Raw genomic sequence first — 27,016 nt, 5'->3', positions numbered from 1 at the left:
AAAACATATCAACCCTGACAAAATCATGTAAATTCATTATATTCCACATAATAATAGGCATGGTGGTTGTGCTAGACTTTGTGTTTAGACAAAGAGCAAGATAGAGGGATTTATAAAACCCACATACTGTAGCTGAACAGTGTATCTTCCATGATATTTGGAGGACGATGGGACTTTGGGGGAGGTAGAGATCAAAGATTTCTTCAAAGATTTTAACTGTTGGCAGATTTGTTGTCTGCTTCAGAGGTGGGTGAAAATCCTACCAACATACTGTAGGCGATGCGACAATGAGAAAGAGACATTGCCAAGAGCTGTATTTCACCCTGATCCGGTTATGTTGGCAGAGAGTGTACTTCGTCAGCCCTGCCCTCACCTGTCTGACTCTTTTCAACAGCGAGGCAATATGTTTCAATCACAGTGTCTGTGTTCTGGCTGCAGTCACCTAACCACCTAACTAAACAGACAGGGTCTAGAGAGGGAAAGAGAGAGAGAGCAAGAGAGAGAGAGAGAGAGAAAGAGGGAGAGACAGAGAGGTAGAGGGAGAGAGAGAATGCGAGAGAGAGTAAGAGAGAGAGAGTGTTAGAGAGAGAGAGAGAGAGAGAGATAAAGGTGACTTTACTCGGTCCCTCCATCTTCCAGCACGCTACCTCAATACTCATCACTCTCTCCCTCTACCTCTCTGTCTCACTCTCACTTTCTTTCTCTCTCTCCCTCCCTTTCCTGTATCTCATTTCCCCTCGCTCTCCCCCATCTCCCTGTCTCCCTCCCTCTCTCCCCCATCTCCCCCTGTCTCCCTCCCTCTCTCCCCCATCTCCCCCTGTCTCCCTCCCTCTCTCTCCCATCTCCCCCTGTCTCCCTCCCTCTCTCCCCCATCTCCCCCTTTCTCCCTCCCTCTCTCCCCAATCTCCCCCTTTCTCCCTCCCTCTCTCCCCCATCTGCCCCTGTCTCCATCCCTATCTCCCCCTGTCTCCCTCCCTCTCCCCCCCCATTTCCCCCTGTCTCCCTCCCTCTCTCCCCCCATCTCCCCATGTCTCCCTCCCTCTCTCCCCCCATCTCACCCTGTCTCCCTCCCTCTCTCCCCCCATCTCCCCCTGTCTCCCTCCCTCTCTCTCCCCTCCTCTGAGAGAGCAGCAGCTGAGCAACATCAGGTGTGTGACAGGTACTTGACGTCAGTGTCAGGCCAGTGATGGTCTGGCCCGGAGCATCTGCTGTGAAAGCAGCCGGCCGCAGTGGAGGTCTCAGTGCCACTCCGACGTGCCATAGGGACAGGGGACTATAGGTTAATGAAGCTGGAGACCCTCCATGGACACTCAGTTGCCTGCTGATTGCACCTTTGATTGTACCTCTCACCCAACCATTCACTACCTAAACCCTGCCATATTTTTATCCAGAGGAAGGAAACTGTTGCCCACCGCCCCTCTGAGTCCCACAGCCATTCACTACCTAAACCCTGACATATTTTTATCCAGAGGAATGAAACTGTTGCCCACTGACCTTCTGCATTCCCCAGCCATTCAGTCATCCAAACCCCTGCTGAGCCACCATAAACTCCCAGTAACCCAGTCACCTGCTGACTGCTCCTCTACAGCTCCAAGACATTCACTACACAGCCAAACCCTGCCTGACACGTTTTCATCCAGAGTGAAAAAGGATGCTAAGTCCCTGGCTGTACCCCCTCCTACACTTTGTTCATGCATTGAGTGCTTAGTCACATTGTCTGAACAGAGCTATCAAAGGCAACCTTGGTCTCCGGCATGAAACAAAACATACCTTAGTTCACTTGTGATGAGAGGAAGAGAAGGTGTGTGTGTGTGCGTGCGTGTGCGTGTGTGTGTGCGTGCTTGCGTGTGTGTGCAACAGAGAGAGACAGAGAGAGACTGTTTCCCAGGAACCCACAGAGATATAGCTGGGGCAACTTTCTGCCTGTTTAGATTAACCAAGGTAGGCAGACAGACGGACGGAGGTGCACTTTAAAAAGTTAGCATATGTGTGCGTGCATCTGTGTGTGTGTGTAGGTGTGTGTGATTTAAATAGGAAGCCTGCTGGATCAAAGGGTCCACTGCTCTCCTAGCCGTGACGTTTCCACCTGCCTGGTTACCATAACAGCCTTAACTCTGACGACATGCTGCCTCCTTTAGGCATTGTCTCCCTACATTAGTTTCAAGTTTGACATTTTTAAAGTATAGTTCCTTGCCAGCTCTAACCGCGACAATGCAGTAATCAATACCTATGTAAAAATAAGGTAGAACAAAAACCCACAAGATATAAAAATAACAAGGTAGAGCAAAAACCAATAAGATATAAAAATATGAACACTATAAACTAGGTAAGCATACTATATACAGGGTAAGTTCCAGTACCATATTTAGAATCTGCAGGGATACTGACTCGATAGAGGTAGATACTTATAGGGGTAAGCTGACTGGGCATCAGGATATATGATAAACAGAGTAGCAGCAGCATATATAATGATTGCCTGTGAGTGTGTGTAGTCAGTATAAATGTGTGAGCAAATGATGGAGTGAGTGTTTGTATGTGTGTTGGAGTGTCAGTGTGTGTAGTGTGTATGGCCCTGTGAGTGTGCAGTTTGGAGACTGAACGCTAAACTGGCTGTCTGTTTGCTAGTTCTTCTTAACTCTCTACAGCTAGAAATAAAAGTGTTAAAAATATTGATGTAGCTCATTTTGGCGTGGACAGGAAAAGGAGAATGCTGTTTGTCATTGACAACTCGATCCACAAAAATATATTTCACCTTAGCATATGACTTCTGAGTTTACTTCTATACATGTAAATGTTATCGTTTATGAGCCTTGTGAAATTTAAAGTAACTGTCCAGTGTTTTCAAATTTCTATGAAAAATGAACGATAATTAATTACAATATGAGTGAAATTGTTTTCCTACCAAAAATGCAAATTAAATATGTTAAAATCAAATCCAATTTGATTTGTCACATACACATGGTTAGCAGATGTTAATGCGAGTGTAGCGAAATGCTTGTGCTTCTAGTTCCGACAATGCAGTAATAACCAATGAGTAATCTAGCAGCTGTGTTGGAATGGTGTGGGTGTACCCCAACAGCAGAATGGTGTGGGTGTACCCCAACAGCAGAATGGTGTGGGTGTACCCCAACAGCAGAATGGTGTGGGTGTACCCCAACAACAGAATGGTGTGGGTGTACCCCAACAGCAGAATGGTGTGGGTGTACCCCAACAGCAGAATGGTGTGGGTGTAACCCAACAGCAGAATGGTGTGGGTGTACCCCAACAGCAGAATGGTGTGGGTGTACCCCAACAACAGAATGGTGTGGGTGTACCCCAACAGCAGAATGGTGTGGGTGTACCCCAACAACAGAATGGTGTGGGTGTACCCCAACAACAGAATGGTGTGGGTGTACCCCAACAGCAGAATGGTGTGGGTGTACCCCAACAACAGAATGGTGTGGGTGTACCCCAACAGCAGAATGGTGTGGGTGTAACCCAACAGCAGAATGGTGTGGGTGTACCCCAACAGCAGAATGGTGTGGGTGTACCCCAACAGCAGAATGGTGTGGGTGTACCCCAACAGCAGAATGGTGTGGGTGTACCCCAACAGCAGAATGGTGTGGGTGTAACCCAACAGCAGAATGGTGTGGGTGTACCCCAACAGCAGAATGGTGTGGGTGTACCCCAACAGCAGAATGGTGTGGGTGTACCCCAACAGCAGAATGGTGTGGGTGTACCCCAACAGCAGAATGGTGTGGGCGTACCCCAACAACAGAATGGTGTGGGTGTACCCCAACAACAGAATGGTATGGGTGTACCCCAACAACAGAATGGTGAGGGTGTACCCCAACAACAGAATGGTGTGGGTGTACCCCAACAACAGAATGGTGTAGGTGTACCCCAACAACAGAATTGTATGGGCATATCATTAAACATATTAATTGATTGGCCAGTTCATCCTCCTCACCATCGGGGCAGCAGGTAGCCAAGTGGTTAGAGCGTTGGGCCAGTAACCAAAAAGTTGCTAGATCGAATTCCTCAATGACGGCCTAGGAACAGTGGGTTAACTGCCTTGTTCAGGGGCAGAATGACAGATTTTTACCTTGTCAGCTCAGGAATTCAATCTTGCAACCTTTCAGTTACTAGTCCAACGCTCTCACCACTAGGATACCTGCCACCCCGATTTCTAGTTTTGATTCAAGAGTTAAATTAACACTGTAAAGAGTTATATGAACACCGTGTTGTGTAAGAACCCCAGTGTTGGTGTTAATTAATAAACAGAGTTGAACCAAAACCACACCCATCATTATCATATTTCCCAGAATGCTCTAGGTAGATGTTTTTGCATGTACACTGATTGATTCGTTCATCATATGCTACTCACATATAAATAACAGTTAAATGTATTTATTTTTTCCTAAATTCATTACAGTTATAAATGTTCAACAAGTTCAAATTCAATCCATCATTCATTTAAAAATCGAAATAATAAACCATTCAAAAGAATAAATAATACATTCAAATTATGCAAACCAAACGGTCATCCAACCAAACACAAAAAAACAACGAAACAAAAGCAATCAATCAATCAAAAAATGTATCTGAAAAATCTATCAGTCCATTCAGTGTGTTAGTTCATCCACAATGTGTCAGTGTGTTGACGGAGGGGAAGGGGTTGAGTCTTGTCTGACAGCTGCTGAAAGGAATTGGCAGCTGTGGTTGGTCTGTGCTGTGTCCAGTGTTTGTGTTGTGGTCTGGTGATGGAACCGGGACTGGTGGAAGGACAACCTGAGTAGCGAGCAGACACACCTGGAAGCACAAGACCCAGAGGTCAGTGATGGTACTTCCCTGTGGCCTGCTAGCTCAAATGAAAATAAAATCCTTATTTCACCCGTTACTGAACTGGTTGGTCCAGTTTAGATGTTTAACTTAGTTTTCCCAACCCTGGCCATCCTTCTGAATGCAGGATGCAGGTGAATAAACATTCTTAATGTTGAATATCCTCAGTCTGGTTGGATTCCGATAGGAATTACACATCACTTTGCAAGCCAACATAATATGACTTGTAGGCCTGATGTGGCCACTGTATTAAGGGAAAACTACATGCATTATATTATCCTAACTATACTTGCTGACATCCTACAATATTTTTTTTTTTTACCAGTAGATTAGCTAACAACAGTGAGGGAAAAAAGTATTTGATCCTCTGCTGATTTTGTACATTTGCCCACTGACAAAGAAATGATCAGTCTATCATTTTAATGGCAGGTTTATTTGAAGAGTGAGAGACAGGATAATAACACAAAAAAATCCAGAAAAATGCATGTCAAAAATGTTATCAATTGATTCGCGTTTTAACGAGGGAAATAAGTATTTGACCCCTCTGCAAAACATGACTTAGTACTTGGTGGCAAAACCCTTGTTGGCAATCACAGAGGTCCGACATTTCTTGTAGTTGGCCACCAGGTTTGTACACATCTCAGGAGGGATTTTGTCCCACTCCTCTTTGCAAATATTCTCCAAGTCATTAAGGTTTCGAGGCTGACGTTTGGCAACTTGAACCTTCAGCTCCCTCCACATATTTTCTATGGGATTAAGGTCTGGAGACTGGCTAGGCCTTGGCCGTGTGTTTTGGGTCATTGTCATGCTGGAATACCCATCCACTACCCATTTTCAATGCCCTGGCTGAGGGAAGGAGGTTCTCACCCAAGATTTGACGGTACATGGCCCCGTCCATCGTCCATTTGATGCGGTGAAGTTGTCCTGTCCCCTTAGCAGAAAAACACCCCCAAAGCATAATGTTTCCACCTCCATGTTTGACGGTGGGAATGGTGTTCTTGGGGTCATAGGCAGCATTCCTCCTCCTCCAAACACGGCAAGTTGAGTTAATTAATACATTTTTATTTATTCAACCTTTATTTAACCTGGAAGGGCTCATTGAGATTCTATTTTCAAGAGCGTCCTGGCCAAGATAGGCAGCACCAAGTCATTACAAAAAAATTACTGACAGACAACATGAAAAACTACAAGTAATCTAGTAAAAACCATTGAATTCACAAGAGTATAAAACAGCAAATTAAAAACATTGACAGGTCAGGGAATCAGCCTCAAAAACCTTCATCAGTGATTTAAAAACACAAATCGGGAAGTTCTTCCAGTTTTAAAGTATTTTGTAAGGTGTTCCAAGACGATGGTGTAGAGTACATAAAAGCCCTTTTACCAAATTCAGTTCGGAAATTTGGAACAGGTAGCAGGATAAAGTCCAGCGAACGAAGAGCGTACCCACCACATTTCTGAACAATAAAAATGCACAAATAAAAAGGTAGTAAACCCAAAATGGCTTTGTAAATAAAAGTATACCAGTGACTGAGCCTACGAGTGACTAGAGAAGGCCAGCCAACCCTGGTATACAAAGTGCAGTGGTGCATAAGGGTTCTGCAGTTTAAAATAAATCTCAAAGTGCCATGGTAAAGAGTGTCAATTGATCTCAAACACTGAGCGGAAGCATTCATGTATAAAATATCCCCAAAGTCTAGTAAAGGCATAAATGTAGCTGATACTAGCCTCCTTCTGGCTTCAAAAGATAAACAGGCCTTATTCCTAAAATAAAATCCCAATTTCAGCTTCAATTCAAGTTGTTGAATATGCAATTTAAAAGAGAGGCCGTCATCAATTAAAATTCCAAGATATTTATATGCGGTTACAACCTCAATCTCCTTGCCCTGACAGGTAGTAATAGGTGAAAGGTTCAGAAGTCTATTTCTTGCATTAGAAAACACCATTAGTTTAGTTTTCTCAGTATTGAGGATAAGCTTCAATTGACACAAGGTATGTTGAACAGTATAAAAAGCAGTTTGCATGTTCTGGAAAGCTTTTGTAAGAGACGAGGCACAACAGTAATTAACAGTATCATCAGCATAAAAATGAAGTTGTGCATTTTGGACATTTTTGTCTAAATCATTTATATAAATTGTGAATAAGAGAGGACCAAGTACAGAGCCTTGGGGCTCAAGACAGACAATTCAAGACAGGCAATTTAACAGACATAAGCCCATCAAATTGAGTGCACTGAGTTCTATCAGACAGTTAGCAAACCATGCAACTGCATGCTCTGAAAGACCTACACTCTACAATCTTTGCCTTAGTATAGCATGATCAACTGTATCAAAAGCCTTAGAGAGATCAATAAAAAGTGAGACAGTGCTGTTTTTTGTCAATGGCTTCAGTGATATCATTTAAAACCTTCATGGCTGCTGTAATTGTGCTATGCTTCTTCCTGAGGCCTGATTGGTACATTTGACAAAATAGAGTTAGTAAATAAAAACTATTTTAGCTGTTCACTTACAAGGGTTTCAAGTATTTTCACCAGGGGTGACAGCTTTGAGATTGGCCTACAATTATTTAAAAGAGTTGGATCTCCCCCTTTTAATAGTGGTAGGACAAATGCTGATATCCAGATCTTTGGAATTTCATTACATTCCAGGGTTAGATTGAACAGATATGTACGTGGTTCAGCTATGAAATCAGCTGCCAGATTTAAAAAGCAGGGATCCAAAAGATCAGGACCTGCAGGCTTTCTCTGATCTAAGGATTTCAGGGCTTTATGTACCACCTGCACTGATAATGGCAAAAAGCTCAAGTGTTTGACCAGCTCTCACTGGTTCATCCACACAGGGTTGTACAGAGACAAATGACACTGAATCAAACAGCCTACCAGATGATACAAAATGCTCATTGAAACAATTCAGAATTTCAGTTTTGTCAAAAATATAACAACAGAGTCCTTCAAAACACATGACGGTAATTTATTAACATTACTGTTACCAGACATAGACTTAATAGCCTTCCAAAACGTTCTAGGGTCATTCAGGTTATCAGTGGTAACAGACATAAAATATTCAGACTTGGCCTTCCTGAGAAGAAAATAACACTTGTTTTGTAACTGCCTAAAAATAAGCCAATCAGCATCAGAACATGATTTCCTTGCTTTAGCCCAGGCTAGATTACGGTCGTGAATACTACAGGACAGAACAGAAGTAAACCATGGATTATCCCGCCCTTTAACCCTGAACCTGCGGAATGGGGCATGTGTGTTTACTATTTGGGAAAAACCATCATGAAAGAATTCAGGCAGTTTCCTCATCAGGGATAAACTCAATCTGCTCCAGTTTCCACATCAGGGATAAACTCAATCTGCTCCAGTTTCCACATCAGGGATAAACTCAATCTGCTCCAGTTTCCACATCAGGGATAAACTCAATCTGCTCCAGTTTCCACATCAGGGATAAGCTCAATCTGCTCCAGTTTCCACATCAGGGATAAACTCAATCTGCTCCAGTTTCCACATCAGGGATAAACTCAATCTGCTCCAGTTTCCACATCAGGGATAAACTCAATCTGCTCCAGTTTCCACATCAGGGATAAACTCAATCTGCTCCAGTTTCCACATCAGGGATAAACTCAATCTGCTCCAGTTTCCTCATCAGGGATAAACTCAATCTGCTCCAGTTTCCACATCAGGGATAAACTCAATCTGCTCCAGTTTCCACATCAGGGATAAACTCAATCTGCTCCAGTTTCCACATCAGGGATAAACTCAATCTGCTCCAGTTTCCACATCAGGGATAAACTCAATCTGCTCCAGTTTCCACATCAGGGATAAACTCAATCTGCTCCAGTTTCCACATCAGGGATAAACTCAATCTGCTCCAGTTTCCACATCAGGGATAAACTCAATCTGCTCCAGTTTCCACATCAGGGATAAACTCAATCTGCTCCAGTTTCCACATCAGGGATAAACTCAATCTGCTCCAGTTTCCACATCAGGGATAAACTCAATCTGCTCCAGTCAAAATAAAACAAATCATGAAGGAAAGCCTGCTCATTAAAACTCTTCAAATTTATCTTACAAATAAACGTGGGTTTGTCTTAGGAACCTTAGTATTTCTAACAGCAACAACAGCACAATGGTCACTTAAATCATTACAAAAAACACCAACCGCAGAATATTTATGTGGAACATTTGTCAATATCAAATCAATCAGGGTAGATTTATCTGGGCATTTAAGATTTGGGCGAGTGGGTGAGTTAATCAACTGGGTAAGATTCATAGAATTACAAAACATGTTTAAATCATCAGACACCGGCTTTAACCAACACCAGTTGAGATCACCAATCATTTCACTGTAAAGAAGTTTAAACATAAGGTTCATCAAAGAAGAAAATGCATCACCGAGAGCAGAGGGGGGTCTGTACCAGCCAATCACAGTTTTAGAGAGCAGAGGGGTTCTATAACAGCCAAACACAGTTATAGAGAGCAGAGGGGGGTCTATAACAGCCAATCACAGTTATAGAGAGCAGAGGGGTTCTATAACAGCCAATCACAGTTATAGAGAGCAGAGGGGGTCTATAACAGCCAATCACAGTTATAGAGAGCAGAGGGGGTCTATAACAGCCAAACACAGTTATAGAGAGCAGAGGGGGTCTATAACAGCCAATCACAGTTATAGAGAGCAGAGGGGTTCTATAACAGCCAATCACAGTTATAGAGAGCAGAGGGGTTCTATAACAGCCAAACACAGTTATAGAGAGCAGAGGGGGGTCTAACGACCACCCCTCATCACTGTCAAACGCTCCCTAAAACACTTCTGTGAGCAGGCCTTTCTAATCGACCTGGCCCGGGTATCCTGGAAGGACATTGACCTCATCCCGTCAGTTGAGGATGCCTGGTCATTCTTTAAAAGTAACTTCCTCACCATTTTAGATAAGCATGCTCCGTTCAAAAAATGCAGAACTAAGAACAGATACAGCCCTTGGTTCACCCCAGACCTGACTGCCCTCGACCAGCACAAAAACATCCTGTGGCGGACTGCAATAGCATCGAATAGTCCCCGTGATATGCAACTGTTCAGGGAAGTCCGGAACCAATACACGCAGTCAGTCAGGAAAGCTAAGGCCAGCTTCTTCAGGCAGAAGTTTGCATCCTGTAGCTCCAACTCCAAAAAGTTCTGGGACACTGTGAAGTCCATGGAGAACAAGAGCACCTCCTCCCAGCTGCCCACTGCACTGAGGCTAGGTAACACGGTCACCACTGATAAATCCATGATTATCGAAAACTTCAATAAGCATTTCTCAACGGCTGGCCATGCCTTCCGCCTGGCTACTTCAACCTCGGCCAACAGCTCCGCCCCCCCCGCAGCTCCTCGCCCAAGCCTCTCCAGGTTCTCCTTTACCCAAATCCAGATAGCAGATGTTCTGAAAGAGCTGCAAAACCTGGACCCGTACAAATCAGCTGGGCTTGACAATCTGGACCCTCTATTTCTGAAACTATCTGCCACCATTGTCGCAACCCCTATTACCAGCCTGTTCAACCTCTCTTTCATCTCGTCTGAGATCCCCAAGGATTGGAAAGCTGCCGCAGTCATCCCCCTCTTCAAAGGGGGAGACACCCTGGACCCAAACTGTTACAGACCTATATCCATCCTGCCCTGCCTATCTAAGGTCTTCGAAAGCCAAGTCAACAAACAGGTCACTGACCATCTCGAATCCCACCGTACCTTCTCCGCTGTGCAATCTGGTTTCCGAGCCGGTCATGGGTGCACCTCAGCCACACTCAAGGTACTCAACGATATCATAACCGCCATCGATAAAAGACAGTACTGTGCAGCCGTCTTCATCGACCTTGCCAAGGCTTTCGACTCTGTCAATCACCATATTCTTATCGGCAGACTCAGTAGCCTCGGTTTTTCGGATGACTGCCTTGCCTGGTTCACCAATTACTTTGCAGACAGAGTTCAGTGTGTCAAATCGGAGGGCATGCTGTCCGGTCCTCTGGCAGTCTCTATGGGGGTGCCACAGGGTTCAATTCTCGGGCCGACTCTTTTCTCTGTGTATATCAATGATGTTGCTCTTGCTGCGGGCGATTCCCTGATCCACCTCTACGCAGACGACACCATTCTATATACTTTCGGCCCGTCTTTGGACACTGTGCTATCTAACCTCCAAACAAGCTTCAATGCCATACAACACTCCTTCCGTGGCCTCCAACTGCTCTTAAACGCTAGTAAAACCAAATGCATGCTTTTCAACCGGTCGCTGCCTGCACCTGCATGCCCGACTAGCATCACCACCCTGGATGGTTCCGACCTAGAATATGTGGACGTCTATAAGTACCTAGGTGTCTGGCTAGACTGCAAACTCTCCTTCCAGACTCATATCAAACATCTCCAATCGAAAATCAAATCAAGAGTCGGCTTTCTATTCCGCAACAAAGCCTCCTTCACTCACGCCGCCAAGCTTACCCTAGTAAAACTGACTATCCTACCGATCCTCGACTTCGGCGATGTCATCTACAAAATGGCTTCCAACACTCTACTCAGCAAACTGGATGCAGTCTATCACAGTGCCATCCGTTTTGTCACTAAAGCACCTTATACCACCCACCACTGCGACTTGTATGCTCTAGTCGGCTGGCCCTCGCTACATATTCGTCGCCAGACCCACTGGCTCCAGGTCATCTACAAGTCTATGCTAGGTAAAGCTCCGCCTTATCTCAGCTCACTGGTCACGATGGCAACACCCATCCGTAGCACGCGCTCCAGCAGGTGTATCTCACTGATCATCCCTAAAGCCAACACCTCATTTGGCCGCCTTTCGTTCCAGTACTCTGCTGCCTGTGACTGGAACGAATTGCAAAAATCGCTGAAGTTGGAGACTTTTATCTCCCTCACCAACTTCAAACATCAGCTATCTGAGCAGCTAACCGATCGCTGCAGCTGTACATAGTCTATTGGTAAATAGCCCACCCTTTTCACCTACCTCATCCCCATACTGTTTTTATTTATTTACTTTTCTGCTCTTCTGCACACCAATATCTCTACCTGCACATGACCATCTGATCATTTATCACTCCAGTGTTAATCTGCAAAATTGTAATTATTTACCTACCTCCTCATGCCTTTTGCACACATTGTATATAGACCCCCCCTTTGTTTTCTACTGTGTTATTGACTTGTTAATTGTTTACTCCATGTGTAACTCTTTGTTGTATGCTCACACTGCTATGCTTTATCTTGGCCAGGTCGCAGTTGCAAATGAGAACTTGTTCTCAACTAGCCTACCTGGTTAAATAAAGGTGAAATAAAATAAAAAATAAAAATAAAAAATAACAGCCAATCACAGTTATAGAGAGCAGAGGGGTTCTATAACAGCCAAACACAGTTATAGAGAGCAGAGGGGGGTCTATAACAGCCAAACACAGTTATAGAGAGCAGAGGGGTTCTATAACAGCCAATCACAGTTATAGAGAGCAGAGGGGGGTCTATAACAGCCAAACACAGTTATAGAGAGCAGAGGGGGTCTATAACAGCCAATCACAGTTATAGAGAGGCCCTTTGAAACCTCAATATTCAAAGCAAGAAATTCCAACTGTTTACAAATAGTTTCAGACTTCTCCACACTTACATGGAATTTAGATTTTACATATATAGCCACACCCCCACCTTTCTTAACCCGATCAGTGCAATAAACATTGTAACCACTTGTACAAATATGCTTATCAAAAACAGACTTGCTGAGCCAGGTTTCAGAAAACACGAATTACATCAGCATCAGTTGATTTAGCCCAAATCCTAAAACCACATCCATTTTTGACAACAGCTGTGTACATGAAAAATTGCAAAACCAGATCTTGATTTAAAATCAGAGAGGGTTTGGAGACATTGCATATCAGGGCCAGGGTTAGGTTGCACGTTACCTCAGGCACCTCTGTTTAATAACCTTGCACTGCTTCTCTTTTTTAAGAGACCTACTGCAAGCACATTCTACAAGTGAGTTGCCAGACAATACAAAACAGTCATTTAAAACCATTAGACTTTGGTAGTGACACAAATTTGTACTCTTCACATCATGCCACAAATACATCGGCACTTGGACGAGTGGACTGAGTGAAAAAGAGCGAGCTCCTGCAGACAAAATGTCCAATGGACGGGAGAGCACATTGTCAAATGTACTCACCCAGAGACAAAGTTCGTTTTCTCCAGAGTTCAGTAAAATCAGTGCACAAAGCAATACCACGAAAACTGTCATTTTCTCTGACAAAATAAAATAAAATTAGAGGCCAATGAAGGTAAGGGGAGAGAGAGAGACAGCGTGTATATATGAATCTGAATGTGAGTGTTTGCGCGTGTGAGTAGATTGGGTGTTGAGGTCGATAGAGAGAACGTTGAGATTGTTGAGCTGCCACTGACAGACAGGCGAAGAGCAAAAAGGAGCAGCTTGGAAAAAGACACTCCGCAAACGAATGCCAAAGAGCTCCATTTTGGTCTCATCTGACCACAACACTTTCACCCAGTTGTCCTCTGAATCATTCAGATGTTCATTGGCAAACTTCAGACGGGCATGTATATGTGCTTTCTTGAGCAGGGGGACCTTGCGGGCGCTGCTGGATTTCAGTTGTCACCTTCTCACCAAGCTGCTTGGCGATGGTCTTGTAGCCCATTCCAGCCTTGTGTAGGTCTACAATCTTGTCCCTGACATCCTTGGAGAGCTCTTTGGTCTTGGCCATGGAGGAGAGTTCGGAATCTGATTGATTGATTGCTTCTGTGGACAGGTGACTTTTATCTTTTATACAGGTAACAAGCTGAGATTAGGAGCACTCTCTTTAAGTGTGTGCTCCTAATATCAGCTCGTTACCTGTATAAAAGACACCTGGGAGCCAGAAATCTTTCTGATTGTGAGGGGGTCAAATACTTATTTCCCTCATTAAAATGCAAATCAATTTATAACATTTTTGACATGCATTTTTCTGGATTTTGTTGTTGTTATTCTGTCTCTCACTGTTCAAATAAACCTACCATTAAAATTATAGATTGATCATATCTTTGTCAGTGGGCAAACGTACAAAATCAGCAGGGGATCAAATACTTTTTTCCTTCACTGTAGCTATATAAACCACGCCCCTCTGTAAACACACTTTCTACAATGTTGGTTACAAGGTGGTACTTATTTAAATTAGGTAAGAGAATATCAGATTGATGGATTAAAATTAGTGTTAAGGGGATGTCACCCTATCCCCTTAATAATCCCAACTCCTGAATCCAAGTGTTTGACATGGGGGAGGGGACCAGTATCTATGATCAAACTTTATCAATGTAGAATCAGACATTTTTTTAAACTTTGATTTGGTTTCATCAAAATATCACATTTCATGAAAAACATGATTTTGACCTATAAATAATATTTTAATAAGAACATATTCATGTAGGATCTCAATTCGTGAAGACCACAAGACTGAAATTGAATGAATACAGTAATGATGTCTCTGTCACTAGCAAACACAGTCATGGTTGTTACTGAAAACTCAAAAATTCCCTTAAAAGGTACCCTGGTGTTACGGTTTTCTTCCGTCGAAGGAGAGTCAGACCAAAATGCAGCGTGGTTAATTCGATACATCTTTAATGAAAATGAAACACGAACAATACAAAAACAACAAACGGAACGTGAAAACCTATACAGCCTATCTGGTGACAACTAACACAGAGACAGGAACAATCACCCACGAAACATTCAAAGAATATGGCTGCCTAAATATGGTTCCCAATCAGAGACAACGATAATCACCTGCCTCTAATTGAGAACCAATTCAGACAGCCATAGACTATGCTAGAAAACCCCACTAAGCCACAATCCTAAAACCTACGAAAAACCCCAATACAAAAACACACCACAAAATAAACCCATGTCACACCCTGGCCTGACCAAATAAATAAAGAAAACACAAAATACTAAGACCAGGGTGTGACACCTGGGCAATATGCAAATAAGGCTTAAAAGCCTATAGCAGTGTTTCCCAACCCTGGTCCTCCAGTACCCCCATCAGTACACATTTTATTGTAAACCTGGATAAGCACAATAGATTCAACTTGTCAACTAATCATCAAACCTCAATGAGCCGAGTGTGTTTGTCCACAGGTACAATGAAACTGTGTTCTGTTGGGGGTACTGGTTGACCAGGGTTGGGAAACACAGTCCTATAGCAGGGCTATTCATTTCCAGTCCTGGAGGGCGGAAACATTTCAGGTTTTAGATTTTTGTATGGACTTTCAAAGAACCATCCCACTTATGGTTCTTCCTATGGCATCGCTCTCAAGAACCTTATTAGGTTCCAACAAGCATCTTTGTTTTTAAGAGTGTGGTGTGTGTGTGCATTTGTGTTTGTGCGTGCACATGTGTGTGTTTGTGCATGCGTACACCTCAAAGTCACTCATGATGGATATTCCAACTAGGATCCAGCTGTCATGCAGCTCATAGTTCCAGCCCCTAAACCCATCCCTCCTAATCAACACTACAGCCCAGTAATACAGTATGTATAAGATAAGACAATTTAAAAAAGGAGCCATTTGGAAGTGCAGACAATTTTTCATAATCCAGGGTTTTCAGTTAGGACACATAGCAAAGGAAGTCCCAAGAAGACTGAAGCACAGGAGAATTGCCTGCCAAGAATGGAGGGAAGCAAAGCCGTCTTCTTCATAAAACCTGAGAAAAAACAACCAATTTAAATGGAACCCAGCATGGAGATGTGAAGAGTGGCAGTTGGAATGGAAAAGATAAAAATGTCACCTGGAGAGACAGGGAGGCCTATTTTCTACCAGCATCCGTTCAGTCTCATAGTCTACGACAGACAGCGGAACAACAACGGCGGAAACAAAAGACAGACAGAGAGAACAAAGCCAAACAGAAAATCACCAAATTGCTTGTCAGAAAATGAAAACTATTGTTTCCAACAGGCTGCTCTGCTCCCAAGAGACCTGCCGTCAATGACAAAGACAAATGTGCGTGTCAAAGACAAGTCTATCTGTGGTGGCGAAGGCTGGATTCATAACAAGTGGAAGAAATTGTTGACTGCTTTTGAAAGCAGTTAAACAGGCCAATTGTTGTTTTGTTATCCTGAACAATTGAAAGTGTATGTATCATTGCCTATCTCTCTCTGACAAGAAAACACGGTGGCTCTATTTTTATCAACTTTCCACTTAGAAGTAAGAAGAGTTAGTGCTCTATTCAATCTGTCAAGATGAAGCGTTACAGATTCTGCAACAGAAATGTAAAGGTCATTTCCGATTGAGCCGACATATGTAGCGTTTACCGTGAATGAGGTCTCCGCTAAAGCGGGGAACATTGTCTTTAAATGTAAGTGCACTGCCTCTAAGCTAACTACACTACAGTACAAGACTATTCTTGCTCTCTGCACTGCCTCTAAGCTAACTACACTACAGTACAAGACTATTCTTGCTCTCTGCACTGCCTCTAAGCTAACTACACTACAGTACAAGACTATTCTTTCTCTCTGCACTGCCTCTAAGCTAACTACACTACAGTACAAGACTATTCTTGCTCTCTGCACTGCTGCAATGAACTGCAATCCAACTACCCTGAAAGCAAAATACTTGTGTGTATGACTGACATAGAGCAGGGTTTCCCCCACCGGTGCCCCAGCACGATACAGCTGATTCAAATAACCAAATCATCATCAAGCTTTGATGATTTCAATCAGCTGTGTAATGCTAGGGCAAAAAAACAAGATGTGCACCTGGGGGGGGGGGGGGGGGGGGGCTAAGGACCAGGTTTGGGAAACGTTGCCATAGAGGATAGTGTGAGGACGAATGCTGGAGTACTATTACATTCCAGTTGATCCCCTGGGTCATGAACGTTGTGCATGCCATGTTCTGATCCAGGCTAAGGCACACCCAAACAAATGCTTATCCAAACCATGAGACTTGTGCTTGTCCGGGCCACAACAAAATCCTTTAATGAGGTACTGGACATGGGAAACACTGTTCTAGGGGGTAGAGGGGTCTTTATGGACTTTACAACACTGTTGATATGTTTCATTAACTGGACATGGGAAACACTGTTCTAGGGGGTAGAGGGGTCTTTATGGACTTTACAACACTGAGGAAATGTTGATTTGTTTCATTAACTGGAAATGGGAACTAACGTTTCCTACAGCCCTGCCAGAACAACCAGAATAACATAGCATGTATGTTCCTCCATAACTACAGTATTGAGAAATATTACTACAGTTAATTGTGAAACTGAAAATTAAGGGGAGGAGAAGAGTGGATATATATTTTCAAAATGTATTTTTAATAAGGTGCTTAAAATCTCACATACATTAGTTTTTGGTTTCACAGAACAAGGATAAGAACATCTATACCCCCAACCCAGGAACTCATGATTAGCAGTGTAATGGAAACGTGTGTTTCACTACTGTACACATACAGACTACATCATCGACACAGTGTGGGTGGGGACAGGATGCACAGATCACAGGTAATTAAGGCAACATGTCACAAGGTATTGAATGAAGGTAAAGAGCATAGAGATAAAAACAAAGTGTTCTATCACTATGGTAACGATAACAATAACACTTCTCTAGACAGAGTGTAAAAAATGTAAAACAAGGAGTAAATGAAAGGCAAGCTTTTTAGGACATACATTATACCCCAAAGAAAACTTTTTTCTACCCCAAAGAAAACTTTTTCCACAGACAGTTTCTCTGCCATATAGCTGAGTGACTGGGAACCCCTTGTACAGAGGTTGTCAGTTCCCAGTCGCACCTTGCGGATGAGTGATTAGGTGACAAGGTCAGGGGGTGTGCTAGACCTGTCACTCTAAACTCTGTGCAGAGTTTGTTCCTTGTTGTTCCTGTCTTTTCTGTGGATGTCACTTTTCTGAGCTGTTACGCGTCTGTTTTGTATTTGGTGGGAAGCATCACCACCAACTCCATGCATGCCAGGGAAAGAGCTGCTAACAGAACCACTCCCTATTTTGTCAGTGTCCCCAGCACAGCGCTCCCTGCTGGTGAACATTTTGCATTACGTGTAGACCAGCTTCCTGGTTATGTTATGTGGCTCCATTACCACATTTCCATACAGAATCAGCCACGTCTCAGCTGGGCAACAGAAAGCAGTATTCCCATATTTCATTATAGAGTCTCTGTATTTGTCTGTTACTGTTATCAACTGTGTTAGTGTTCTGATCCCTCAATACATAAATATCTGGAATAATAACAGACATGTCTACTGAGGAATATAGAAAAATAATAATGCATTGCCAAGTTGAAATTGGAAAAAATCTCCCACATATTAAAACAAACTAAAAACTAAGAAAATAACACTTGAGAACAACTTCTAAAATGTCTACATAATAACCAACTCGGAAACAAAATGGCTGACTCCTGTAGTCAGTTTCTTTAACAAAGCTGAAAGGTCACAATGGGGAAACTGCTACTTCCTACTTCCTCATTATCAACTGCTGAAAACGGATCGTCTCATTACACCATGAGACCTGCACAGCAGAGCCTCGAAATACACAGAGAGTTCTGACTTTGCATGCTGAGAGAGACACTCAATGGGGCTCATTCAATCACGGCCCACGACACTGGCAGGGACCAATCAATTCAATAGGGAGATTTTAAAAATATATAAATGCAGTAGGGAAGGAACAGTTTATCATTATCAGTCTTGCATAATATTCATTGAGAGAGAGGGGGGGGTTTAAAAAAGGGAGCTCATATGTCACTATTAAACGACAGGTACACAGGTCATTTGCAGAACAGCTCAGTTTGACAGTTTCCCCCCTGCCATTCATAACCAGCAGTTATGAGTGACACTAAAACGCTATGCGGTCCCTTGTTAGAATAGACGGGCACGGTTGGGCCTGTTGATTGGCTGCTAGAGCTCCTCAGCCAATCATGCCTCTCCTTCCTGATTAAAACCAGAGAACAGCCAGGTCACAGGTCACCTGCCACAGAGTGCCTCTTTAGACATTACTTCTGTAAACAACAACAGTCCCTCATCATGCCATGACCGGGTGAAAAAACAACGGTTCAACTGTAATTTGAACTTTACACTACGAAAAAGAAAAAGACTATGCTGCATCTGAGGACCAGGCCAGCAGGACAAACAGTCCCTTACAGTTAAACATTAATGACTAACTGTCTGAGGCCCTCGGCTCTTCAGCTCTTCTCATTGGCTACATGGAAATCACAATGCCTCAACGACCACCGTCATATAACACATTTACAACTACAGTTAGTTATAATTAATGAAAGGTCAAAAAGGGGGCAAGGTTGGACTTCCTATATCGCTTATTTTTCTCCTCTTCTTTGTGCAATGTGTTTAACACTGTTCCAGTCTTGTTTTCCTCTTGGGTCAGTTTGTTTGTGTGTTGTCTGTCAGACTGAGACGAAGACGTCGAGGTAGAGGCGGTCGTAGGATTCCCTGAAGAAGAGGATGAGGACCAGGCTGAAGGCACAGGAGCCCGTCAGACACCAGTTCAGCCACGACAAATCTGAGGAGACGGGGAGAAGAGAAGAGGGGGAAAAGGAACATTATTTGTTGGTAAATCTTTGTTGAAGGTCACTCATCTGTATCTCTCTACACACTGCAGGCAAGTCATCATCGGTACACTACTGTTCTTTATAACAGATGTTAAAAATAACCAATCACTTAGTTCAAGTATTGACTTCGTTACTGTGTATAAACCGATGATATACAATAGTATAACGTGATGAAGTTATTTATGTCCATTACCTCAAAACAAGCCCTAATCACACAATATAACCTAGAGTGTGAATCAATTAGCTGAACTTTGTTTCATGCATCTAAATAATGTAAGTTATGTAAGTAATAGCACATTTTCCTCTGCAGCATTGACCTAAACTTGAACCTCAAAGAGTTTATTTTTCCCCGTTTTCCTGTTCAAGCTCAGGTGGCCCGAGCGTAGAGCTCAGCATACCTGTAATGAAGAGGTTATGGAAGGCCAGGTGGAGAGAGCATACATCTTGACTCACACATTACTTCCTGTTGCTGCCCCAGGAAAACCATTGATAGGTCTCCTGCTCAGATATAGTTAGCTGCACAATACTAGGCATGCCCTCTAACATGATGTAGAGGTGTGGGTGAGAGAAAGAGAGACAGACAGACAGAAAGATAGTGATTGGGGTGCCCAGCATCCCCATCACTAAGAGGGGAATCACACGGCCTGATAAGGGAGAAGATGAAAGGTCTCCAGCAGCTATCTGAGCCCTGATAAAGGACAAGCAGGAACCAGTAGTACTAAATATAGAGAAATGAGATCGAAACACACTGACCCCTGGGGACTAAATGTTTATTTCTTATCAAACCTTTATTTAACTACGCAAGTCAGTTAAGAACTAATTCTTATTTTCAACGATGGCCTACTGGGGAACAGTGGGTTAACTGCATAGTTCAGGAGCAAAATGACAGGTTTTTACCTTGTCAGCTCGGGGATTCGATCCAGCAACCTTTCGGTTACTGGCCCAACGCTCTAACCACTAGGTTACCTGCCACCGCGACTAAGCAGAGCATACATCTTAAAACCCCTCTGCAGAGCATTAATTTCAGAAGGCCGGTCCAATAATACAGTTGATCAATTGCCCCTGAAGTGAGCGGCTCAATCAATGGGTAAAAAGTGAGAATCAGGCTAGGTCAGCTGTTTGGCCTGTTTGGGTCAATTCTATGATTTGGCCCACCACCAAATCTCTGACTGAGTCAGCCAGGAAGGATTCAGCATGCCACCAGGATAAAGTGAAGGAGACATGGGTGCATCACACACAGGATAAACAAAGATGTAATTTTCTGGCTTATTCTTTCACATATGGTGGCTGCCTACACCTACAGGGGTACCCAGAGAACATTCAGAGCACCAGAGGGGGAGGGGACATAGGGCTGAGTTGGGCTGAGAGGAGGAGGCTCCTCCTTGGGATAAGCGGAAGAATACTTTTTCTTGCTTATTCTTTCATTTATTGTGTCCTCACTACGGGGATAAATAACATTGGAGCCTCTTCCTAAAGCAGAAAGAGAGAGAACATCTGTGGGTCCAGAGCTCAGTGGACAGAGAGAGAGAACATCTGTGAGTCCAGAGCTCAGTGGACAGAGAGAGAGAGAGAGAGAGAGCACATCTGTGAGTCCAGAGCTCAGTGAACAGAGAGAGAGAGAGAGAGAGTGCTTCTTCTACTTTTCCCAACGCACAAGTGGTTATCTCCACCCTGCTACCACGAAAATACTTCCACCCTGCCACAATACAGCGGGTAAATGCAAGTATTTCCCGTGACTGTGCCTCAAAACCAAACGTTTTCCTGGCCCACCACTCCACCCTGGACTTGAACAGCCTCTATGACCAGGTCCACCTCTACAAGGCAGCAGTGCCCACCTTTGCCCGAACTCTAAAGGACATCGCTCTCAAACGTATCCCCAACACTTCACACAGGAGCAACAGATCAATAGACACCCCACCCAGACCAGCGAGACACCCTCCCAGATCTGCAGGACCCCCCCCTGGACCTACACATAGAGGACCCACGCCAAGAGGAATTACATCCAGACCACAGTACACCCAGACACATCCACCCCAACCAATCAACACCCCCCCACGTCAACCATGCCCACACCCCATTTAAGCCCCCTCAGATCAGACCTATGCCACTCCTACCCACCCCATGCACCCCACCCCCGCAAAGAGGGCCTCAACATGGAAGCCACACATACGCCCAGGTAGTGAGCGGGCAAACAGTCCCAACCCCCACTCTCACACTCGCCCAAGCCAATGGCATGTACCAGATGCTCAGCAGGCTCTGTTCACACTTACTGGCCTGAGGCCAAACCACGACCAACAACATTGGACACTCTATGGAACAAAAAGCCTTCACTATATTATCCTGGAATATCCAAGGCCTGAAGTCATCTGCCTTTGGCCTAAAGAGCAGAAACCCGGACTTCACCAAAGAAATCGGTAATACAGACATTGTCATCCTGCAAGAAACCTGGTATAGAGGAGACGGGCCCACTGGTTGCCCTCTAGGTTACAGAGAGCTGGTAGTCCCATCCACCAAACTACCAGGTGTGAAACATGGAAGGGACTCAGGGGGTATGCTAATTTGGTATAGAGCAGACCTAACTCACTCCATTAAATTCATCAAAACAGGAACATTCTACATTTGGCTAGAAATTCAAAAGGAAATTATCCTAACAGAGAAAAATGTCCTCCTGTGTGCTACCTATATCCCCCCACTAGAATCCCCATATTTTAATGAAGACAGCTTCTCCATCCTGGAGGGGGAAATCAATCATTTCCAGGCCCAGGGACATGTACTAGTCTGTGGTGACCTAAATCTAAATGCCAGAACCGGACAAGAACCTGACACCCTCAGCACACAGGGGGACAAACACCTGCCTGGAGGTGACAGCATTCCCTCCCACATATGCCCCCCTAGGCACAACTATGACAACATAACCAACAAAAACGGGTCACAACTCCTGCAGCTCTGTCGCACGCTGGGTATGTACATAGTCAACGGTAGGCTTCGAGGGGACTCCTATGGTAGGTACACCTATAGCTCATCTCTTGGCAGTAGTACTGTAGACTACTTTATCACTGACCTCAACCCAGAGTCTCTGAGAGCGTTCACAGTCAGCCCACTGACACCCCTATCAGACCACAGCAAAATCACAGTCTACTTAAACAGAGCAATACTCAATCATGAGGCATCAAAGCCAAAGGAACTGAGTAACATTAAGAAATGCTATAGATGGAAGGAATGCAGTTTGGAAACCTACCAAAAAACAATTAGGCAACAACAAATTCAATCCCTTTTAGACAATTTCCTGGGTAAAACGTTCCACTGTAATAGTGAAGGTGTAAACTTGGCAGTAGAAAATCTTAACAGTATATTTGACCTCTCAGCTTCCCTATCAAATCTAAAAATCTCAAATAGAAAACCGAAGAAAATTAACAATAATGACAAATGGTTTGATGAAGAATGCAAAAATCTAAGAAAGAAATTGAGAAACCTGTCCAACCAAAAACATAGAGACCCGGAAAACCTGAGTCTACGCCTTCACTATGGTGAATCACTAAAACAATACAGAAATACACTATGGAAAAAGAAGGAACAGCATGTCAGAAATCAGCTCAATACAATTGAAGAATCCATAGACTCTAACCACTTCTGGGAAAATTGGAAAACACTAAACAAACAACAACACAAAGAATTATCTATCCAAAATGGAGATGTATGGGTAAACCACTTCTCCAGTCTTTTTGGCTCTATAACAAAGAATAAAGAGCAAAAACATATACATGATCAAATACAGATCTTAGAATCAACTATTAAAGACTACCAGAACCCACTGGATTCTCCAATTACATTGAATGAGTTACAGGACAAAATAAAAACCCTCCAACCCAAAAAGGCCTGTGGTGTTGATGGTATCCTCAATGAAATGATCAAATATACAGACAACAAATTCCAATTGGCTATACTAAAACTCTTTAACATCATCCTTAGCTCTGGCATCTTCCCCAATATTTGGAACAGAGAGAGAGAGAGGACTGATCACCCCAATCCACAAAAGTGGAGACAAATTTGACCCCAATAACTACCGTGGAATATGTGTCAACAGTAACCTTGGGAAAATCCTCTGCATTATTATTAACAGCAGACTCGTACATTTCCTCAGTGAAAACAATGTACTGAGCAAATGTCAAATGGGCTTTTTACCAAATTACCGTACAACAGACCATGTATTCACCCTGCACACCCTAATTGACAACCAAACAAACCAAAAAAGGCAAAGTCTTCTCATGCTTTGTTGATTTCAAAAAAGCCTTCGACTCAATCTGGCATGAGGGTCTGCTATACAAACTGATGGAAAGTGGTGTTGGGGGTAAAACATACGACATTATAAAATCCATGTACACAAACAACAAGTGTGCGGTTAAAATTGGCAAAAAACACACACATTTCTTCACACAGGGTCGTAGGGTTAGACAGGGATGCAGCTTAAGCCCCACCCTCTTCAACATATATATCAACGAATTGGCGCGGGCACTAGAAAAGTCTGCAGCACCCGGCCTCCCCCTGCTAGAATCCGAAGTCAAATGTCTGCTGTTTGCTGATGATCTGGTGCTTCTGTCACCAACCAAGGAGGGCCTACAGCAGCACCTAGATCTTATGCACAGATTCTGTCAGACCTGGGCCCTGACAGTAAATCTCAGTAAGACCAAAATAATGGTGTTCCAAAAAAGGTCCAGTCACCAGGACCACAAATACAAATTCCATCTAGACACTGTTGCCCTAGAGCACACAAAAAACTATACATACCTTGGCCTAAACATCAGCGCCACAGGTAACTTCCACAAAGCTGTGAACGATCTGAGAGACAAGGCAAGAAGGGCATTCTATGCCATCAAAAGAAACATAAATTTCAACATACCAATTAGGATTTGGCTAAAAATACTTGAATCAGTCATAGAGCCCATTGCCCTTTATGGTTGTGAGGTCTGGGGTCCGCTCACCAACCAAGACTTCACAAAATGGGACAAACACCAAATTGAGACTCTGCATGCAGAATTCTGCAAAAATATCCTCCGTGTACAACGTAGAACACCAAATAATGCATGCAGAGCAGAATTAGGCCGATACCCACTAATTATCAAAATCCAGAAAAGAGCCGTTAAATTCTACAACCACCTAAAAGGAAGCGATTCCCAAACCTTCCATAACAAAGCCATCACCTCCAGAGAGATGAACCTGGAGAAGAGTCCCCTAAGCAAGCTTTTGTTTTTGTTTTCTCATGATTTGGTTGGGTCTAATTGTGCTGTTGTCCTGGGGCTCTGTTCACAAACAGAAACACACCCTACAGAGCCCCAGGACAACAGCACAATTAGACCCAACCAAATCATGAGAAAACAAAAAGATAATTACTTAACACATTGGAAAGAATTAACAAAAAAACAGAGCAAACTAGAATGCTATTTGGCCCTACACAGAGAGTACACAGCGGCAGAATACCTGACCACTGTGACTGACCCAAAATTAAGGAAAGCTTTGACTATGTACAGACTCAGTGAGCATAGCCTTGCTATTGAGAAAGGCCGCCGTAGGCAGACATGGCTCTCAAGAGAAGACAGGCTATGTGCTCACTGCCCACAAAATGAGGTGGAAACTGAGCTGCACTTCCTAACCTCCTGCCCAATGTATGACCATATTAGAGAGACATATTTCCCTCAGATTACACAGATCCACAAAGAATTCGAAAACAAATCCAATTTTGAAAAACTCCCATATCTACTGGGTGAAATTCCACAGTGTGCCATCACAGCAGCAAGATTTGTGACCTGTTGCCACGAGAAAAGGGCAACCAGTGTAGAACAAACACCATTGTAAATACAACCCATATTTATGCTTATTTATTTTATATTGTGTCCTTTAACCATTTGTACATTGTCAAAACACTGTATATATATATAATATGACATTTGTAATGTCTTTACTGTTTTGAAACTTCTGTATGTGTAATGTTTACTGTTAATTTTTGTTGTTTTTCACTTTATATATCCACTTTGTATGTTGTCTACCTCACTTGCTTTGGCAATGTTAACACATGTTTCCCATGCCAATAAAGCCCTTGAATTGAATTGGATTGAATTGAGAGAGAGAGAGAGAGAGAGAACGTCTGTGAGTCCAGAGCTCAGTGGACAGAGAGAGAGAGAGAGAGAGAGAGAGAGAGAGAGAGAACATCTGTGAGTCCAGAGCTCAGTGGACAGAGAGAGAGAGAGAGAGAGAGAGAGAGAGAGCACATCTGTGAGTCCAGAGCTCAGTGGACAGAGAGAGAGAGAGAGAGAGAGCACATCTGTGAGTCCAGAGCTCAGTGGACAGAGAGAGAGAGAGAGAGAGAGAGAGAGAACATCTGTGAGTCCAGAGCTCAGTGGACAGAGAGAGAGAGAGAGAGAGAGAGAGAGAGCACATCTGTGAGTCCAGAGCTCAGTGGACAGAGAGAGAGAGAGAGAGAGAGCACATCTGTGAGTCCAGAGCTCAGTGGACAGAGAGAGAGAGAGAGAGAGAGAGAGAGAACATCTGTGAGTCCAGAGCTCAGTAGACAGAGAGAGAGAGAGAGAGAGAGAGAGAGAGAGAGAGAGAGAGAGAGAGAGAGAGAGAGAGAGAGAGAGAGAACATCTGTGAGTCCAGAGCTCAGTGGACAGAGAGAGAGAGAGAGAGAGAGAGAGAGAGAGAGGGAGAGAGGGAGAGAGGGAGAGAGAACATCTGTGAGTCCAGAGCTCAGTGGACAGAGAGAGAGAGAGGAGAGAGAGAGAGAGAGAGAGCACATCTTGAGTCCAGAGCTCAGTGGACAGAGAGAGAGAGAGAGAGAGAGAGAGAGAGAGAGAGAGAGAGAGAGAGAGAGAGAGAGAGGAGAGAGAGAGAGAGAGAGAGAGAGAGAGAGAGGAGAGAGAGAAGAGAGAGAGGGGAGAGGAGGGAGAGAGAACATCTGTGAGTCCAGAGCTCAGTGGACAGAGAGAGAGAGAGAGAGAGAGAACATCTGTGATGTCCAGAGCTCAGTGGACAGAGAGAGAGAGAGAGAGAGAGAGAGCACATCTGTGAGTCCAGAGCTCCAGTGGACAGAGAGAGAGAGAGAGAGAGAGAGAGAGAGAGAGAGAGAGGGAGAGAGGGAGAGAGGAGGGGAGAGAGAACATCTGTGAGTCCAGAGCTCAGTGGACAGAGAGAGAGAGAGAGAGAGAACATCTGTGAGGTCCAGAGCTCAGTGGACAGAGAGAGAGAGAGAGAGAGAGAGAGAGAGAGAGAGAAAGAACATCTGTGAGTCCAGAGCTCAGTAGACAGAGAGAGAGAGAGAACATCTGTGAGTCCAGAGCTCAGTGGACAGAGAGAGAGAGAGAGAGAGAGAGAGAGAGAGAGAGAACAATCTGTGAGTCCAGAGCTCAGTGGACAGAAGAGAGAGAACCTCTGTGAGTCCAGAGCTCAGTGTGGAAGAGATAGAGAAGAGAGAAGAGAGAGAGAGAGAGAGAGAAGAGAGAGAGAGAAGAGAGAGAGAGAGAGAGAGAGAGAGAGAGAGAGAAGAGCAAACATCTGTGAGTCCAGAGCTCAGTGGACAGAGAGAGAAGAGAGAGAAAGAGAGAGAGAGAGAGAGAGAGAGAGAGAGAGAGAGAGAGAGAGAGA

The 27,016-nt window shown here is 43.9% G+C and overlaps 1 protein-coding gene across 1 annotated transcript in view; it reads right to left on the bottom strand.

Moving 5' to 3' along the window:
- Positions 1-17,103: 17,103 nt before the first annotated feature.
- LOC109870841 (solute carrier family 49 member 4-like) overlaps positions 17,104-27,016 on the bottom strand; it is an 81,929-nt gene continuing 72,016 nt past the window's right edge. The window contains exon 9 of the mRNA XM_020461501.2: positions 17,104-19,332. Coding sequence (XP_020317090.1) covers positions 19,217-19,332 — 116 coding nt within the window. The 3' untranslated portion in view covers positions 17,104-19,216. The remainder of the gene's footprint in view (positions 19,333-27,016) is intronic.

Source organism: Oncorhynchus kisutch, linkage group LG26 (assembly GCF_002021735.2).
Source record: "Oncorhynchus kisutch isolate 150728-3 linkage group LG26, Okis_V2, whole genome shotgun sequence".
Classification (NCBI taxonomy): Eukaryota; Metazoa; Chordata; class Actinopteri; order Salmoniformes; family Salmonidae; genus Oncorhynchus; species Oncorhynchus kisutch.
This window is presented reverse-complemented; position numbering and strand designations above follow the sequence as displayed.